Source organism: Pempheris klunzingeri, chromosome 23 (genome assembly GCF_042242105.1).
Source record: "Pempheris klunzingeri isolate RE-2024b chromosome 23, fPemKlu1.hap1, whole genome shotgun sequence".
NCBI lineage: Eukaryota > Metazoa > Chordata > Actinopteri > Acropomatiformes > Pempheridae > Pempheris > Pempheris klunzingeri.
Window position 1 is genome coordinate 6,725,443 of NC_092034.1, and position 19,167 is coordinate 6,744,609.

General features: G+C 42.5%; 1 protein-coding gene across 1 annotated transcript; it reads left to right on the plus strand.

Moving 5' to 3' along the window:
• Window positions 1–1,157: 1,157 nt before the first annotated feature.
• tbc1d19 (TBC1 domain family, member 19) lies at window positions 1,158–16,051 on the plus strand. Its single transcript, XM_070854821.1, has 21 exons — window positions 1,158–1,291; window positions 1,474–1,546; window positions 1,653–1,698; window positions 3,593–3,668; window positions 3,854–3,928; window positions 4,251–4,314; window positions 5,309–5,355; window positions 5,446–5,556; window positions 5,749–5,821; window positions 6,551–6,589; window positions 8,872–8,984; window positions 10,522–10,596; window positions 10,885–10,947; window positions 12,410–12,494; window positions 12,660–12,704; window positions 12,839–12,871; window positions 13,005–13,114; window positions 13,216–13,307; window positions 13,809–13,924; window positions 14,093–14,163; window positions 15,214–16,051. The coding sequence occupies exons 1-21, from the start codon at window positions 1,196–1,198 to the stop codon at window positions 15,286–15,288; spliced, it is 1,578 nt and encodes a 525-aa protein (XP_070710922.1). The 5' UTR covers window positions 1,158–1,195; the 3' UTR covers window positions 15,289–16,051.
• The last annotated feature ends 3,116 nt before the right edge of the window (window positions 16,052–19,167 follow it).

Sequence of the window (19,167 nt, forward strand, 5' to 3'; positions counted from 1 at the left end):
TCTGTTAAAGAAAAAGAAGTAGGACTAATAATTGTAGTCTTCTCTACAAGTTTCCGTGCGCTCCCAGTCTGGTGCGCTCCGCTCCGCTCAGCATTTCCAGCCACTGACAGCATGTGGACGCATTCTTGAGCGCTCAGCCCGCCTTTAGTGTCTGTGCAAGACAAGTCAAACCCCCCCGCCCCCATCCCCCCCCCCCCCCCCCCCCCCCCCTGCTGCTGCGTCAAGTACGGAAGATGTTGACTGTTTTTCTTGATTATTTTGTAATTCATCTAATTTCCTACAAGAGAGGAAGGCATCAAAGCCAGAGAAATTCAAAGTGCACAACTGGAATCAAATTCATCTCAAGTGTCAGATACCTTTTAGCCAGCAGTCCACTGAAGGCTCTCTGTGCCATTTGTGCTTTCAAAGCTTGATACTGCCCGCCGTGGCATTTCATGGGCGCGTGTCAGCAGCGATGTGGACGCTCGTGCTGTAATTGTTCTGATGGCTGCAGAGATGTGCTGTCATTAGTGGGCCAACAACGCCAACTCCAGCTTTTTTGGAATCGGTAGCACGATGAGCTGCGGTGAATGTGATCCCTCAAGGCTTGTTGTGACTTCTTGTTAATTATGGTTAATCAAACACAAGGGGGTGAGCGCCCTGTGTGGTGACACAGATGTTGAAGTGAGAGTGTTACACCACAAGATAAATGTATATCAATCAAAGTAATCTTATGACAACAGTAACACATTTGGAAGAAGCTCATTCTTGCATGGAAATCACTCCTGCTAAAGTGTATGATTGTATATTATGTTACTGGACTGTCAAAACTGATGCCAGTGATATTTTGTGTTTTAAATGTGCGATATCATGTGCGAAATATTGTGTTTTCTTGCATTTAAACCACAAAAATTATTAATGTTTTTTTTTAAAAGAGTTATTTTAATGTGTGGGAATAAAATAAAATCGACAACCAGCTGTTTTATATTTAAAAATCTAATTTACAGCTCAGATATTTTCAGCTCGGAACCAAAGATATCGGGTTCTTGTTTCCGCCGCACATCCACTGACCCTCAGCAGTCCGTTGCTAAGTAACCTCTGCAGGGGGCGGCTGCCGCATAGCCGGATGCTAATGGTGTAAAATTAATCAAACGGTGCCGTTTCTTACCTAACTTAAACGAGCTTTGGTTTTTTTTTTTTTTGAGATAAAAAAAGGATGGACGAGGGCACCGAGTTATCTCTGACCATCGCTCAGATCGTCCAGCGGCTGAAAGGAAGCCATTTACACTCTCAGATAGAGAGACAAGCCAAAGTGAGTAGCGTTAGCGTGTGGCTAACGATGCGGAGCGGACTGCTGTCAATCCCGAGAGTGTCGTGAACAATTTGAATTTGTACTCCTAGCTTACGGTAACGTCAGACTGCAACCTGAAAGGCAGCTACACGTCGTGTAAAATGTCCAACTTTTGTTTTGTTCTCTCCCAAACGTTATTGCAGGAGTGTTTACATCAACCTGAGATCAAATTGGAGTCCCTGAAAGAGGACGTACGCAGTTTTCTCAAGACATCAGGTGTGGTCAATGTCACACCCTCAGCTTCTGTAACACACACACACACTGACACAGCATCTGACTATTGTAATGCAAATAACAAGTAACCTATCTCAATGTTTTACAGGCTGGGAAAGAAAGCTAAAGAATGCAGTGTACAGAGAACTGCATGTGTAAGTTACATTCACATACAGGTACACATACAAACAAACAACAGCACGTAGACCTGTATTCTGTCACAGACACCTGTGAGGTTTACAACTGAGCCGAGACACATTAGTAACTAATAATGATCTATAATCTATATCATAGTGATGATGATAATAATTGGAGACTGTCAAAATATGGCACTACTTCTGTAAATACTCCCAGGTGTGCATTTCTGGAGGGACGCCACACGCTTACGTCTGTTATAAAGTTTTGTGTAAATTGTCCCTCCCTGAAGTGGCTAGCTTCTTAGATATGGAGTGCTGCCTGCTCACGAGTCCTAATGCATGTACAGGAGATCTTTTCCGACTGTTTTACCCATTCTGCAGCTGGCGGGTTAAAATGAGAAACACCTTTAAGCACCTTCAGAATAGTTTTTAATGTAAAAACAAACCCGTGTTTTTAGCCTGAACCTGCAGTTTATTTGTCTTTAGTCTAAAGCCACATAGATTACAAGCTTATTGAAAAGGAAATAGAATAAAACCTTTATTGTCATTGCAGTATAATGAAATTAGGGAAAAACATATATCACAAAAACGTGGACAGAAAGACTAAAAACACAAGAAAAAGAAGGAGAGCAAAAAGCTGCTGCACTCATGCGTGCCGCCATCTTGGGTTAATACACACACATATAAATACACGTACAAATACACACACACACACACACACACATATTTGTATACACTTACATCAAGATCCTTGATGTAAGACTCCACTGAAGTCCACTTTATATGTATTTATCGCAATAATTAAAACTGATTTATGTGTCCAAAGTCTACTGTCATTTAGGTCTACCTCTGGTATAAGTTAGGAGTTGTGATCTGTGCTTTATGCAGCTGCTTTTCAACATGCATTTAACTTAAACATCCCACTGGGGAGGTGAAGCATTGTCACACGTTTTTCCACCGTTATTATTTGCGTACACTGCACATTGTTTACACAGTTCAGGGTTTTCTCTATTATTTTGGAAGCAAAAATGCAAAAATGCCTGGCCCCAAATATTTGTACTTCATATTGTTGTCTGAGACAGACAAGGAAATCAACCGTGAGTGTTCCAAACGGAGGTATTGCAGCACTGGCCCAACTTGTTTCTCTGCCCTGCAGTGATTCAGCGTCTCGCTGCCATCGTGTCCTGTTTTCACCTTCCTCTAACAGTATCACTAGCTTCACCTTCCTTATTTTGACAGAAAGCACTGAAATTGAGGCTCTTAACTTAAAACACTGTTCCAAAATAAACCTGATCTATGTTCGTTTCTCTTTAGTAATCTTTATTAGAATCAAATGGCTAAATATCCTGAAAACTTTTTGAACTTCAATAAACAGCTGCACTCTCTTACCTTTGAGGGTAACATACTCTCTTTGCTCTCTTGACGCTCAGACTGATGCTTTGCTTTTAAAGGATGACATATAACATTGATTAATGCCTCCTCGGCCATTAGTCAGCCTTATGCGCTCTTATAGGTGTTTAGATTAGGTAGAATGTTGTTTAACGCACTGAGACCTTGAGTCATTCAATATGCTCTGAGCATGCTTAGACATGGGACAATTGCTGCATCTGGTGGAGATACGTCCTGACTCATCTGAGCTCCATGTGCAGGGCGGCTAATGGTGACAGATTGCCTGTTTTTAAGGAAAATCTTCCCATTTTGTCATTTGTTTGACAGCCTACTTCTGTCAAGCACTTTTACGCAGTCCTTCCTGAAATATTTGTTGTTTGTGTCCATTATGGCTTCAGTCCCTCAAAGCTGTCAGTCTTTTTCATGCAGATTTTTTAATGTATTTACTGTACTTGGTCAACCCCTCTTCTATTTTACTGTAACTCTCCTCTCCCCCCGCCGCTCTTGTGTTTGCTTATTCTAGCCAGCTGCCCCCGAGCCATCCCGCGGCTCCTCCAGAGCATCTCAAAGAGCCGCTGGCCTACATGCGCAAGGCACAGGTCAGTCTGTCTGCTCCTATCTCCGTCACTCCTCACTACGTCTTCTCCTACCTCTCTTGTCTTTTTTAGCTTGCTGAATTCAGAGACGTAGCCCCTGTTTCTTTTTTTTTTATTGTCTCAGTATTTGTATTGTGGGATATGAAGCCACATTGTGTCTGTGTTTTTTGTGTGTGTCTCTTACACAGGCCAGCTGGGAGAAGCGTGTCCTTAAAAGCCTGAACAGCATGAGTACGGAGCTCGAAGTGCCTCTGGCTCGGATGGTAGCTAAAATATTGTCAGTCACAGCTAACAGCATAATTGCAACAGCTCCTAATTCAGGTTCACTGTGTCTTCTGTGCAAAGGCACTAAAACACTGCATTTTATCATATCACTGCATTGTTGTAGCATTAGTTTTTGCATAGTGTATTTTAGTATTGATGTCATACTGACCCCCAAGCTGTTTGGAGTCTGTTTATTTAGTTCTGAATGCACATGATTGCTTTTATGACCAAAGAACCACTTTTCCCATGCGACATTACAAAAATCGGCCCTGTTTTAGCTGTATGCTTTGATGAAATCCTCTCTTTCCACCCCGTCCACAGAGGCCAGCAGTGGAGCAGAAGGAGCTCACCAACAAATGGAACGAGATGGGCACAGATGAACCAGGTCTCAAGACATTCCCCAGGGGTTTGGCCCTGAGCAATCTGCCTTTTATGAAAGATTAGTGTTGATGTGTTTGTTCGCTGGCGCATCGGTCAGAGCAGAACACATCGCCGAACCAGATCTACCACTTCCGTGTCTGCTTTTTACCTGGTGTTTATCCAGAGAAGGTTTCTTAGGCGCTTTGATTGACTGTGCAACATCCAAAGCTGTTGATTCTGCTTTTCTGTTTTTGCCTTGAACTGCAGTGTTAATTATTAGCTTCTCCAGTGGAGAATTTTGATTGTTATCACCGTAGCTCAAGCGTAAAAAAAATGTTAAAGGTACATTTTTAAGAGGAAAACATGAAGTATGTTGATACTTTATCTTTTTATTGCAGTTAAAAACATATTTATTGGCATTCAGTTTGGGGAGACACATCTCATACCTCACCATGAAAGCCATAGCTGTTGGCTGTCATTGAACCAACCATTTGCACTTTGTGCCAGTACATTTACAAAGAGCACGGTAACTTCATGTCCAAACAATGCTATCACAGCTCACTGGCATATAATAACATTTAGGAGGTGCCTTCCCCTGGCTATAAACACTTTGGACTGTGAATATAGAGGCTGTCCAGACTCCTTGGACGGAGCTGCGATAACGAGCAGCACCTCTCTTTCCGCTCAAACCTTAATGCGCCCTCGTTCTGGGGAGGACGCGGCACTTGAATTTACTGCAGCGCTACGAGGACAGTGGATGGAAGTCCCACTTAAATCGCTCCTATAGTGTTCTTTTGACTTTTGTAGTCACAAGTGTCACAGATTAAGTATATCCAAGTTCAAGACGATTAAAAGGACTACATGGTTGGATTCACTTGTGTCGTCTAGGATTTACAGCTGTTAAGCCTGTTCTGAAATTGCATATGTAAACACTGTGTATATGCACAAGCTGTCCTTTGTAAGTGTTACTATCAACTAATGTATTATAGAGATACATTAATGTCTTTGTGTCTCTACAGATTTAAGCCGCTTTAGGCCCGTCTACGCCCCTAAAGACTTCCTGGAGGCAAGCAGATCTCTTGCAGCTCCGAGTGTTCATTAAAAGTTCCTGGAAAAGAGCTGGGATTTTAAGAGAGAAACTGTGCTTTCTACACAGGTGTTAATCAGCCTGCGGAACCCGAATCACGACTGCAGCGAGGACATCAGCGTCAGGAGCCACTGGGGTCTCATCCAGGTTCCTCTCAATGTCAGGGACATCCCACAGCTGGTAGGGACCCATGTGGGTGTCTGGGCCATTGTGATTGCATCATGTGTGTGTCTCTATCTGCCGGTGTTTTGTCCATTAGTGACCTTGCGAGTCCAACTCATATAACAGTATATCCTATTAAGCTGCCCCGGGAGATGCACAATGGATTTAAAATCAGTGTCTGTGTGTGTTTTTTGTGTGTAAACCTCTCAGAGACGGGCCTACTCAGAGCTGAACCTGAACACCGGGCAACTGGGGATTGATGACCATGCACACATCCATCCAGGTATTCACAAAGATACACCTCTATATGCGCCGTTATAGTTGTTTTGCAAAAAACACGTATTAGTTTTCTTTCTGAGAGTTAGATCAGAAGACTGATACCGCTCTCATGTCCGTGCAGTAAATGTGTAGCTAGTGCCAGTGACTGCTTAGCTTAGCATACAGTAGCTATAGTTAGCTGGACAGAAATGAGGGGGTATTGATCTTCTTGTGTAACTCTCTGCAAGAGAGCAAATGACCATATTTCCCAAACAAGTCTGTTATTTCAGCGGTTTCTGCATCCTGTCACCATGACACACAGCATGCAGGACATCGTGTCACACTGGTTTGAGGACTTTCTATATGTAAATATTATATATCAAATATCTAACATGTAATGTATGATTGGTAATAAAAACACACAATATTAGATTTAAACACGTTTTTTATTCCAGCAGATATTAATCAGGAATCTTCTGAAATAAACTTGCTTACTTGATGAACACTGTGTGTATACCATCAGGCCCCCCATCAGCCTGTGTTTGTGCCACATGGCAGCCTGGGTTTTCTCAAACCATATCTCTGTTAAGTCCAGATATTGACATTGTTACACTCTCGTGTTTAAGCTTTAAATAGAATCGCATCCACCATCTCTGTTTGTAAATCAAAGAGATAACATTAGTTTGAAAAACGGAACCACTACCAGACAATTATTGATGCATCTGTTTTGTTCTGTCTTTCTTGTCCTGTGCAGACTTGTTTGAAAACGAGTATGTTCAAATCGGGAAGAAAGGTTAGTGCTTGGTTATTGGTTTGTAGTATTTATGTTAAATACCTTTCTGTAAATGGTTTTCTAGTTTTTCTGCTTAATGTGGGACATTTTCTTTACAAACAGGTCTGAATGAAGCACAAATACTAAAACTGCACCCGACACAACTTAACTTTTAATGATCATGATTCATTAGTGATCATTATTAATACAGATTCAATCATTATTATAGAGAAACCTCGTCTCTGTCTCGTGTTTTATATCTGTACTTTATTTAGACCGTTCGAGAACTGGTTTTATTTTTACTTTAAAGAGTCTTTTTTGGGAGATACGTATCAAAAAATCTAATTATATCTACTGTGATTTCTTTAAAAGAAATAATAAAATCTTAGAGAGGTGAACTTAAGTAAAAGCTATGTTATTAAGATACACACTGTATAATCAGTGTACATAGAAATGTCTTTTAACTCAGTCACTGCCCAACATGTATGCACAGAAAATCCCGACGTCGACTTCTGCCATTAATGAATCCTCCTGTTTGCCTTAACTGTGATGAGAGACACTTTCTCATCTCATTGCTCTGCTATGAATCCAGCGCAAACACCAACCTTATTATGGTCACCAATCAGACATCAATCGGCAAGAATCTTAAAAACACAGGCTGTATGTTATATACACAGCCACAAGGCCCTGGTCCACTATTTTGCCCCTCGGCTGGCTGTGTGTTGGCTGCCGAGCTGCGAGTTGTGTTCCAGGCCAAGTGTTAAGTGCACTTAAATAGGAAATTTAAGAGCCGAGGAGTGCGTTCGTTTATGTTATGACTGACCAGCACCTTAAGTCAACGGCTGTGTGTTTTTGGCTACTGTCACAACAGAGATTTAGTGTCGAATGGAGATGGAGGAGAGAGTGTTTCCAGCATGTGCCTGAGCGTTTTTTTTTAAGTTATGTAATAATCACCATTATAGGAACGTCTGTGTTATGATTTTTGATGTTTATACATTTTCAGAGGGATAGAATGAAATTGTGAACCTGCGTGTGCGTGAAACCCAAACACACGGATGTTAGGCTGTGGCTTGCCCGCTCTTTTAAATTAACCAGTGTTATGATTTTTGACTGACATATTTGTCGTAGTTTTGTAGTCCCCAATGAAAGATGTTTTATTTCTGTCCCAATGGAGGTCATGCTTTTTTGAAAAAAAAACAAAAACCAAACAAACCTCTTAGCAGTTTCGGAGATGATTTGCCTGCTTGTTGTTGTGCAGTCATTCAAGACGTGCAAGTGTTCATTTTCCCAGCTGACTCAGTTGGCTCTGTACCATTTTAGATGACTCTGCTCTTTGTACATATTATGGCATTCTTCTGTCAAATCAGGAGGCTTCAAATCTGTCAACTCTCGTTGGTCAGATGCATTCTTGCATCTTTTTTTTTTTGCATCCTTTGTTTCTCCAGTCTTTTGTTTTTAGCTTTATCATTTGCCTTGTCAAGTCATCAATCAAGTTACAATAATGTTAAATGTTAAAATACATTGTAAGACTAGCACAAGTATAGAAGAGTCATACAGCCAATGACAGTTATACAACAAAATGTACCTTATTTTTAACATTAGCTACCATTAGCTATTGCAAGCTACTGGTCATAACAAACTTATTTGGTTTGGTCTGTAGTGAATTGTCGGGTTGAAATCATTTCTTAGATATACTTTAGTTATTATGGAGTTATGATGGAAAGCTGGATATTTCTACGACAAGTGATTATTTTCATTCTAATTATTCTATTGATCGTGTTATTTATTTTCTATTATTCAGTCTGTAAAATGTCAGAAAAAAGTGAAAAATGTGGGAAACAGATGGAAATATGATAGCAATCTTAAATCTGTCAGCTAGGTATGACATTACAGACAGGGCAGGGCTAGCTTAGCTTAGCTTAGCTTAGCTTAGCTTAGCTTAGCACAAAGAGTGACAAAAACAGGGGAAACAGACAGTCTGGCCCGAACAAAACTCACCTACCAGAACCTTTAATAATCTCATATTTAACATGTTATGTCTCATTTGTTTGTTGGCGTAATGTCTTGGAGTCTTATTGTCGTTGTGAGGTTGTGAGGTACGTAACAGAGGCTCCACAAAGTAACGGCTCCTTACCAAGAAATAGTCTGGTGATTTGTTTTGTTTTTACCTTCAGACTGAGCCAGGCTTTGCTGTTTCCCTCTGCTTCCAGTCATCATGCTAATTATCTCCATCATCATGTGTTTGTCCGTGTCGTGCATGTTGGTCTCTTTTGTGTCTAACATTTTGTCCCTCTTTGGTCCAGTGGTTACGGAGCAGGACAGTGCAGCAGCGCAGCAGTACAGCAGGCAGGGCTGTCCCACCGGGCTCCGGGCAGACCTGTGGGCCCTCATCCTGAACTCTACTAACCAGCCACAGGTATTTCACGCACATACACACACAAACACACAGCTGAGTTGCACCCTGGCGGCGGCGGTCGCCTGTCAGTGTTTGTCATAAAGACACCTTGCACACACAGCTGCAGTGATTCCCAAACTGCATGTTTACAACGAGGTGAAGTTTTTTTATAGCTGCAGTCATTTTTAAAGTTCACGGTCGGGCTTGTATTTGTTTCACTGGAGAAATCTGTTACATTGGGTTCATATTTGTAGACTAACTAAATCACTTTTCCAGCAGTTGCACGGGAGCTTTACTTTTTTCTTGGGAAGCTGCATCCTTCGTTCTCAACAAACTGTACATTTACTGCTAAGCTTTTCCTTTGCTCTGCTTGCCATTACTGATTACTTACATTACCATTCACCATCACTTTCTCTGACGCTCACACTCTCCCCTCGCTTCATCACAGACTAGCCACGCACACCAAACGCCTTAGTAAAGGGCTGAGAAGTGTGTATCCTAATGTAATGGAATACAAGTACATATATTATATAATAAAAAGTACATGTGACGGAGTAAGCCTAATGTGTTGCTGCCCACCAGACACATATGGAACACCAGCTGACCTACATCTTCTACATAATCTGTGCCCCTGTCCTGTTTATCCTAGCTCACAAATGCTAAGATAATCAAATGCTGACGATTTAGCACAGTTAGCCCAAACAGAGCAGCTGCCTGCCTGTGTGGCAAAGAGCTGTGTAAACGCTGGAGTCCAGAGTCTCCTGTTGAGGCCAAGTCGATAGAACAATGCCTGTGATGGGAAGGTTGATTTCTGAAGGAGAGTTACACGGACCTGACTGAGGTCTGGAGAGTGTTAGCGCAGCTGCGGACGACACAAGGGCAAACACATTAAACAATCAGAGTTGGCTGAGAACAGTTTGTGTATCATCTCAGTTTCAGACGAAATAACTCATTTGTCAGAGAATACCTGTGTTAACAGCGGACTGTCGTGACCCTCATCTACAAGACACATTATCATTGGCAGGTATTCTAGCAGAACTTATCTGAAGTCTTTTCCACTGATCCTGTCCATATTTCCACATTGGTTTCAATGTTGTACCTCAGCTGTCCAAAGGACCATCTCTGTTCCTGTTCTCCGCACATCCGCAGCGCTGATCATTGCCAGGATGCTTCACAGCTGTCACAGAGGACATTTTTATCGCCCCGTCCACCCTGCTGCCTGTTCTTTTGTTCATTTGTGATAACCTGTCTCAAACCGGAGACACGTTATGAGTTTAACCATGTGGTCGGAAACACAACACCCATCCACTTAGTTTGTTTTAATCTTCCTGTCTTCGCCATCTGAATACATAAAGTTGATTTAGCAGGAACAGTAGGAAAGGGTGATCTTTTACTTACCATATTTTTAAGAAAACCAGGGAATTGTCTTATAAAATGAACACTAACTTTGTAAACAAGCATTTTCTCAGGAATCTAACTTATCAACAGGACCAAACATACTCGACTCTGGCTATCAAGTTGTTGCCTGTTTAAACCTGTTGGATCTCTGTCGTTTCAGGATGTGATGCATTATGAGCAGCTAAAGGCCGGAGTCATACAACATGACCTACTGGTGGACAATCTCATCTATAAGGTACCCTCCCCTACACTGCCACTGTTCACATTTATGGGACTGTATAGCCAAGGCGTTAAATTAAAAAACTAACACTGACAGCCTTGGTTTTCAATCAATGTCATGATCCCATTAACACAAACTTTGACACCAAAGAAAAGCTTCACACATTCTGTCTGTATACATTTATAGTACTTCAAGTTTTGTTCTTTTTAATACCAGTGAAACCATTTAAAAGCTATAACTTTTACTGCACATTTCTCTTTGATATTTGAGATGTACTTTAATTACAAATGCTTTGCTCACCAGGATGTGAAGCTCACCGCCAGTAATGACGACTACTACTTTGTGTTTGAGGATTTCCTCTATCAGGTAGGGGCTCCGCTCTCACAGTTCAGCTCAGACCAGTTCTATAACATGAAATATCCTAAATAGGCAACAATCATAGGTAACGTTTAGGGGAATAAAAAACATCATAATTTACTATTTATTAAGACATTTCAACATAGTTACATGGGCTCCCACAAATATTTCATTCAATGACTGACCCTTCAAAATGAATCCACATCACCTCTGTCTTCTTTATTCCACTAAATGAGTGTTAGTGCTAAATAAGCCTATTGCCTGTGTCAGTTTACTGGGACAGTTAGTGTATGACGGCTTTACCAACAGTTGCATATTCAGCCCAGACGGGGATACGACGTGTTATTCTAGCTCCTCTGGTAGTCACTGCTCTGTTTGCCTTTGGTGCTCAGCTGATAAACGGACATATATACCCGGCAACCGGTTTATTCAGCCGCTGTTAAAATGTCGTGCTTCTTGGTGGATAACCGATGAGTACACAGGTGTAGACAGAACAAAGCACCGGTATCACTGTCAATATTGACTGACTCACTAGGCAGTGAAAGAATCCACTCATTGTTGGGTGATCAGTGATTCACACAGGTGTTGTTACAGCCTCAAGAAGTTATGCAAGATAAAACTATGGGAAGTTCTTAAGAACATGTAAGAAAAGCAATTTCAAAGAAATGTCACTTTGTGGCTCTTTTAAATCTTTGAGACCTCAGTAGATCTGAGCAGTGACATAACGGGACAAAAGCCTATTTGCACCTACTTTCTTAAGACAACATCTATTATACTCAGTCCAAAGAGAATGCCTCCCAGTATACAATCTATTGCAAATAGACAAAAACACTTCAAGTACAACAGTAGACCACCCTGTTTTTGTTCCCAGCAAGTATGCTTAAAGGTCAGATAGGACGCAGGCTATAGTCACCCGCTGTCATTGTTTGTAGTCTCCTGTTAATGACGTCGTACGAATGGAGGCCAGTCTCATATTTGCCCTGCTGGATTGTTTTTTTCTCCCTACAATGTAATTCATCTGAAGTGGCTGGTGGAAATGAAATTGGTCCTCAAAAAGACACAGAAATGGGCCTGTGATGGAAAGAGCCCCCACTTGGACTCTCATTTTGTGAAACAAGCAGCCACTCAAGGCTCTGTTACTGTCTGCTTCAGTACATCCTGAAACGCTGGCTCCATGTGTGCTGCCTTGATAGAATTCTTACTCAAGAGGAAGCAAGGCAAAAAAAAAAAGGGTATTAGGATATTGTCTCCTGTAGCCCCGGTTATCAGGCAAGGATAATGTTGCATATCTGTGTGTGTGAGAGAGGATGACACCACTTTATTAGGTTAAAGTTCCTTACAACATTGGAGCATCTACAAACCAAATCCTGCATCAGTCATTTTTAGTTTATCCAAATATATATGCCTGTGTGTGTGTGTGTGTGTGTGTGTGTGAGAGAGCATGTTCAACACCAAACCTGTGTGCTCCCAGGTGTTGCTGTGTTTCTCGCGGGACACCGCCGTCTTGGAGCACTTCAAATACAACAGTGCCACTCCTCCTAAATCCTACATCCAGGGTGAGAGGACGCGCCCTTCACCAAGGACACACATCACATGAACACACAGGAGTGGCCACTTCACTCTGATGACCCCACACAGATTGCTGCACATGACATAAATAATGAGGAAACCCACACGTGGTGCTGCGGTCACTGATGTCTGTCTGTGTGTCTGTCTGACAGGGAAGGTTGGAGATGATGAGTGTGCTGTTGTATATCCTCCCAACGGTGAGCCTGCATCTTGACACTCACATTCGTACTTTATATAAGAAGTTAAACAACATAAATACAAATTGTAGACATTTTCTTGTTTTGGTTATCATCGGGAGCTTTGTCTGAATATATGTTGCTTATTTGAACAGGTGTAATCCCTTTTCATGGATTTTCAATGTATGGTGAGTATTTTTTGCACCTGTTAACATTCATTTCTCGCGAGGAAGAACATCCCAAGATATAACAGGGAGTGTGTGTGTGTGTGTGTGTGTGTGTGTGTGTGTGTGTGTGTGTGTGTGTGTTTTTGTCCCCCAGTGGCACCTTTGTGTTTCTTGTACAACGAGCCATCCAAGCTGTACAGTGTATTCAGGGAAATGTACATCCGCTACTTCTTCAGATTACACTCCATCTCGTCCTCTCCCTCGGTAAGCTCCCTGATTGTCGTTTTGCGACTGCCGCCAAATGTCAAGGTCAGAATATTCTCTCTGACAGACTTCTTGCGTGTATTTTATTTAACTCCCTGCAGGGTATAGTGTCTTTGTGCCTGCAGTTTGAGCGGCTGCTCCAGACCCACCTGCCTCAGCTCTTCTACCACCTTAGGCAGATCGGGGCACAGCCGTGAGTAGCCCGCACACCTCTTCACCCCCCTGTCTTTGTGCTCCTGTGTAGCTCAGCAGCAAAGTGTAGCACCAACACTATCGAATAACCTTATAAAAATTTTTCGTTGTTGTCACAATCTAATATCTAAAATATTTCTGTCTATTTCTATCCGGGTCATTAAGACTAAATTATATTTCTAGCTAATTACTTGTGCTGTAGGAGTCATACACACCCCTCACATAGACACATTCACTACTGTTTTGTTTTGTTGCAGCTCTGTGGTAATAAGCTACTGCCATCTTGTGGTAAATTAATGGAATCACACTTTTTAACCAAAAACAAACTCGCACAGCAAATCAGTGGAGCCTTATGAGCAAGGTGCAGCTGTCTCACAGTTACATGCAAAAACGTTGCCTTTAAAATAGATGTAAACATTAAAATGGGGAGTTAAATAAGCTGTGTTTTATTAAAATTTTAATGTGTCAACTTCACAAACAGACATGATGGTTTGATCCCCAGGTTGCGTATTGCCTTTAAGTGGATGGTGCGGGCCTTTTCCGGCTATCTGTCTACCGACCAGCTGCTTCTCCTCTGGGACCGAATCCTGGGATATGATTCACTGGAGATAGTTGCTGGTAAGAGTTGTGTCACTCTGCAAAAAAAACACAGCAGCAACAGTCACAATATTTGTATGGACACTATTTTAATCTGACAACCACTTTTTCTGTAATTCTCTCATCCCATTCGCTTCTCTTACCTTCTCTGTCTTCAACCCTCCGTCCGCCATCCTCCACCTCTTTCAGTCCTAGCAGCTGCTGTTTTTGCCTTCCGCGCCGAGAACCTGATGGAAGTGACGTCTCTGGCCTCAGCTGAGGTATGTCCGTCTCACATTAAACGCGCGCGCATGTGTGTGTGTGTGTGTGTGTGAGTGAAACTCCAGTCCTCTCCCTGTCACCCCCACATACTCCTGGAAGGCTGTAAATAGCCGTTGATGACCAGCCAGTACCAGTAACCCAGTCTCCTGCATGCACATGTCTGAAAAAATGGCTTACTGGACACTTAAAAACCCTTCACCCCTTTACCCCACCCTGTGTACCAGCCCTCCAACGCCCCACAAGTCCTCTGCCACCATATCCCAACACCACTGAAAAAGAGAAAACTTGCTATTTCCCAAAGAATCTGCACTGCTGCACAAGCCACAACAGATGCCATCTTGTCTAGTGTTAATAACTTCAAATTCTACCATGCAAACACTCAGCTAATAGGTAAATGAGTGCATCCTCCATTAGCTTCTGCACTGTCACTCCTGTCGCATTATTACAGTAACCAGTAATGTAATTCTTGCTCATGCCTGCACTGTATATCGCACCCGCTCCCATACTGTGGTCCCGCTATCATATGACAAGAGTAAACCATACGATGACTCGCCTCACTCGCACCCCTTTGCCCCCCTTCTCTTCTCCCCTTCCCCTGAGGGTGAGGGAGTTAAACTACAATGTGGCGCATGGGGCGACAGGCTGATCTGCTGCTCTAAGATGCTGGCCGGCACTATTTGCTTGCTCATTTACCACCTGCCCCAGCAGAGAGAAGATATCATAACATACTGCTCCTTACCTTATATTTAGAAGCTCAGGCCCAGCGTTGAAATATTAAACCCTGCCTCTAAACATGATATGGTCCCTAAATTTAATCTCCCACCGATCCCAAAAGGACAGAGCGGGGAGCGGTGTACTTTTAAGCAAGGATTGTCGCTTCCCAAGGATCCTGCATCATCATTATGCACGTCGCTCTGTGTGGTTCTTTTTTTAAATCTTGAGATATGTCTCTCGAGAAGGGGGAGGGTGTGCTTTATAGCCCTTCTCAAGGGGTGCGAAATTTAGATGACAAATCTTATATGTGTTTTGTTTGACATACGCACTTGCAGGCTGTCCTCGCTGACCTTTCAACTCTGAAGGTCATGCCGCTCATCCAGATCTTTCTATTTGCCACCGCCATCTAAGGAGCATGGAGACTACAGCATTTATGAGCCGTGGTACGTACATACCACTTGGGAGGATGAAAAGACGCTACAAAAATGCCACTTTGCAAATGCCATAATCACACCAACACTAACTTTCCATCAACATACACCAGGCTAAAGTGTGGGATATCAAGAAATAATGAAGGTAAACCCACACAGGCCTTATACACTTCACCTTGCACTGGTTCAAGTAAGAACTCTTTAGCATGGACGCACCATAAATAGTGAATACCCTGTATCATGTTATTAGATATAATACAGTATGTAAGTATAGCATACAGATGAGTAAGGTTAAGCTAACCTCCTTAAGCCATATGCTCTGCAGGAAAGATGATACACACGGCTCTGCTTGGATCAGCTGAGAGGCTCATTAGGAGATGAGTTGCATGAAGCAGTAATTGTATTGCGATAGCGGTGCTGCGTGCGAGAGAGAACAACAGTAACATCACCGAGCTTGGCTAATGAAGTGTTAATTAGCTCTTGCAATTTAGTCTGCTCTGTGGCTCCTGTTCGCTATAACACTATTAGATAAGCTGTCGCTCATGAATGAGGAGATTGGAAGCACTAGTGTGCGCCAGCACGTCAAGGGAAAAGTCAAAAGACACAATCTAGATTAACATGTAACTCATGTTTAGAAGCTGCTGCGTGCCACATTATTTATTATATTTATGAAGAAGCTGTATGTAACTGCACTCTTAAGGGACACTCAGCACCTCTAGTGCCAGTATTTATTTTATTTTATTCTAAACGTTTTGTGGTCATCCTTCTTTTTTTAATTATGCATTTAATTCCACAATGTATTTGCCTATTTTATATTGTCTTTTTTTGAATACAGTGTATGTCATCTTTGATTTAAATGCAATCAAATCATTTTTTCTTAGTCACTAACAATATTATTTGTCAGTCAATGCCAATGCCTTTGATCCGACACATTTTAATGTTTATTGCGACTCCAAATAATGCAACTTTTGAAATAAAATAAAGTTTTGTTGAATCGTTTCTTCTGAGTTATTGTGTAAAAGCTTAAAAGACTCAGTGCGTTGCTGCCTGATATTTCCTGCTCCTTAATTGAATATTTCTCTCGGTTTGTGTGACAGGGTAAATATTTGGACTATTTTGGCAGCTCACCATAGGCTTTTGTAGAGAGGGTGGAAAGGGTAAACGACACATAGCAGCACTGAGGGATTTTACTGTCGCCCCCCCTCCTCCCACATGTAGCATCTGCTCTATTCCTCCCTCTGTGCTGGCTGCCTTCCTCCCTGCTGCCCCCTCTGCGGGCTCGTATCGAATTATGCTGTTCTTCTCTTTCGTCTCTCCCTCTCTCCCGGTTCCTGCTACATCTGCCACCTGTTCACTGGGACTCCCACGGCTTTTATCATGCGCCTCCTCTGGCCCCCAGACGTCTGTTCCTCCTGGGACAACCATTACCTGCTGTGTAGTCACACAGAGGTCCCTCCTGGTGGCTGAGCTGCTGCAGTGCAGGGAGATGTGCTTTCTGTCTGTCAGCGCTCTGAGGTTGGCCATCGCTCAAAGATTTCTCCCTGAAAGCTGCATGGAGTGCAGCGAACTTAACAATTGTTTGGACAGCAGCATGTTGCTACTGATGATATAATGACACAACTGTAAGATTAGGTTTTCATCCATATCAAGCCTCTCTCCTACTTCTGTTTAGACATTACTCATTTTTTTTGTCTTGCATTTAAATGCATATGAAAACCATATTAGTAGGTTAGTAGTTATTAGAATATTATTTTTAAAGATATAAGACAAGATTAAAATAAAATCCTAGGAGCTGAAATTAAGCAACACTATTTAAGACAAGGACAGGATAGAGAGCAGCAGATCTCAAAGACACATAATAGACTTCCTGATACCACCAACCACCAACCCTCAGTTAATGAGAAAAACTGTATTAGGGAACTCTTTTAATCAAAACTATTCTTGTCTTCTATGACTACACCGGATGTTTCCAGTTCTTAAATCTCTACATTTTCTTTGTATGCATGCCATGTGTTGGCCCAAAATTAGATTCTTTACATTTGCATTTACTCATTAAAAAAAAATATATATATTCTTCAAAATAGACCCAGATTGCACAATGTGAAATCTATGTAAAATTAGCCATAAATAACAACACCAAAGCAAAATATGAATGGATGTGAGTGCTAGTGTTTAGAGGTTTTTTCATGCTCTACCAGTACATATGGTAAGAATACCTTAATAACGAATGGTGTTATTATTGTTGGTAGTATGGGGTTGGGTGTTTTATCATTATTGGTAGTAATGGTAATGGTAGTATGGGATGGTGTAGGTGACATTTTCAAGGGGTCCACAATTTCCACTTGTGCCAAAATTGTGACCAAAAATAACCTTAAAATAAAGTGCCACAAAAAAACGTTGATATTATCCTTTAACATCACTATTTCCCGCGCTGAGCTTATTTAAAAGACAGAGAAAGTGCCGTCTGAACCAGCCAATCAGGCTCTGCCATGTTGGGACACTCCAGCCAATCAGCGCGCTTCGCCGGGAGGGAAACTCGCGTGGCCCCGGAGAGGGTAACAATGAAGCGGGTATCACCCTCCGCGTCACCGCCTGGGTACCAAAAAAAAAAACTGAAGTTTTTGAGGAGGATTCCTCTGCTGGGTACCCGGGTGCGGAGTCCCGTCAGGCGGCCAGAAAACACCGGGCGCCCGCGAGCTGCGTGGCCCACTGATAGTGCCTGAAACCCCGGGTAGCGTGGGAGTGATGCCCCGCTGATTTCCTCTGAAAACAAAAACAAATCCTGTCGGCGGGGTCCTGCACGCGGCGGCACACAAATTAAAGTGCTGCCTCCCCCCCTCCTCCTCCTCTGTCCTCCCTCCTCCCACCTCCCCTCCTCCCTCCCTCCCTCGTGTCAAACCATTTTGCATACCCCACTTCCGCCCCGCTCGGCTCTCCCTCCCTCGTCCTGCATCAGCCGGCGAGCAGCTAATATGACAGGAGGATACAGTATCACGCCGAGCCACCAGAAGCTGACTTAAAAAAAACTTCATTTAGAAAGTAGGCGGATGTCGTGTGCGGTTCAAATAGGTCGGAGACGGATTAGGGGAAACGGGGGAAGAAGCGAATGTCTCTTTTGATGCGATGGGATTTGCTACTTTCGCGTGAAGAGGCGGACCTGCGAGACGCTGCGAGTTCAATATGCTGAGGCTGTCCCCGGTGTTTGTATACTGTACGTGGAAGTACAGAGACTATTTTCCTCCAACTCGCAGGCCTACGTAAGGATTTAACACAGCATTTGATATTATTTACGGATACCCGCGGTTGAAACTACCATTTCTTTTGTCCGTCTTTGTTGTGGACACGGGATTCCTCCAGACAGGCTGCATGTGCTCTGCTCCATAGGCTCATTCCTGTTGGCTAATGTACATTTCTTAAATTGATAGATTTAGATATGGGGGTCTGGTTTGCCGTAGCTCGCAGCGGTCGCCCCTCTGAAACAGCCTGTAAACCCATTAGAGGCTATTAGACTTTTCCTTTTTTTTTTTTTTTTGTTTTTAAAGGGGGTCTTCTTTCAAAGTAGTTTGGCTTCTCGTTGACCCACGATGAACTATTATTTAGTGGGTATTTTCCACGTCCCTGTGAGGTTTTGTGACAGCAGTGACTGCTCCTGCTGTAGCTGTTAGCCTGTAGGTTTGCAAACTAGTCTACTGCGGGATTTTTTTTTTTTTTTTTTTTGTGGTTAAGTTGCTGCATTTACCAGGAGTCTCTTTTTCTCCTCCTTCAAAAGACTTTATTATTATTATTATTATTATTATTATTTTTCCCCCTGCTGTGTGACAGTGACCCCCCCCCCCCCGCCTTTTTGCTTTAAACCTC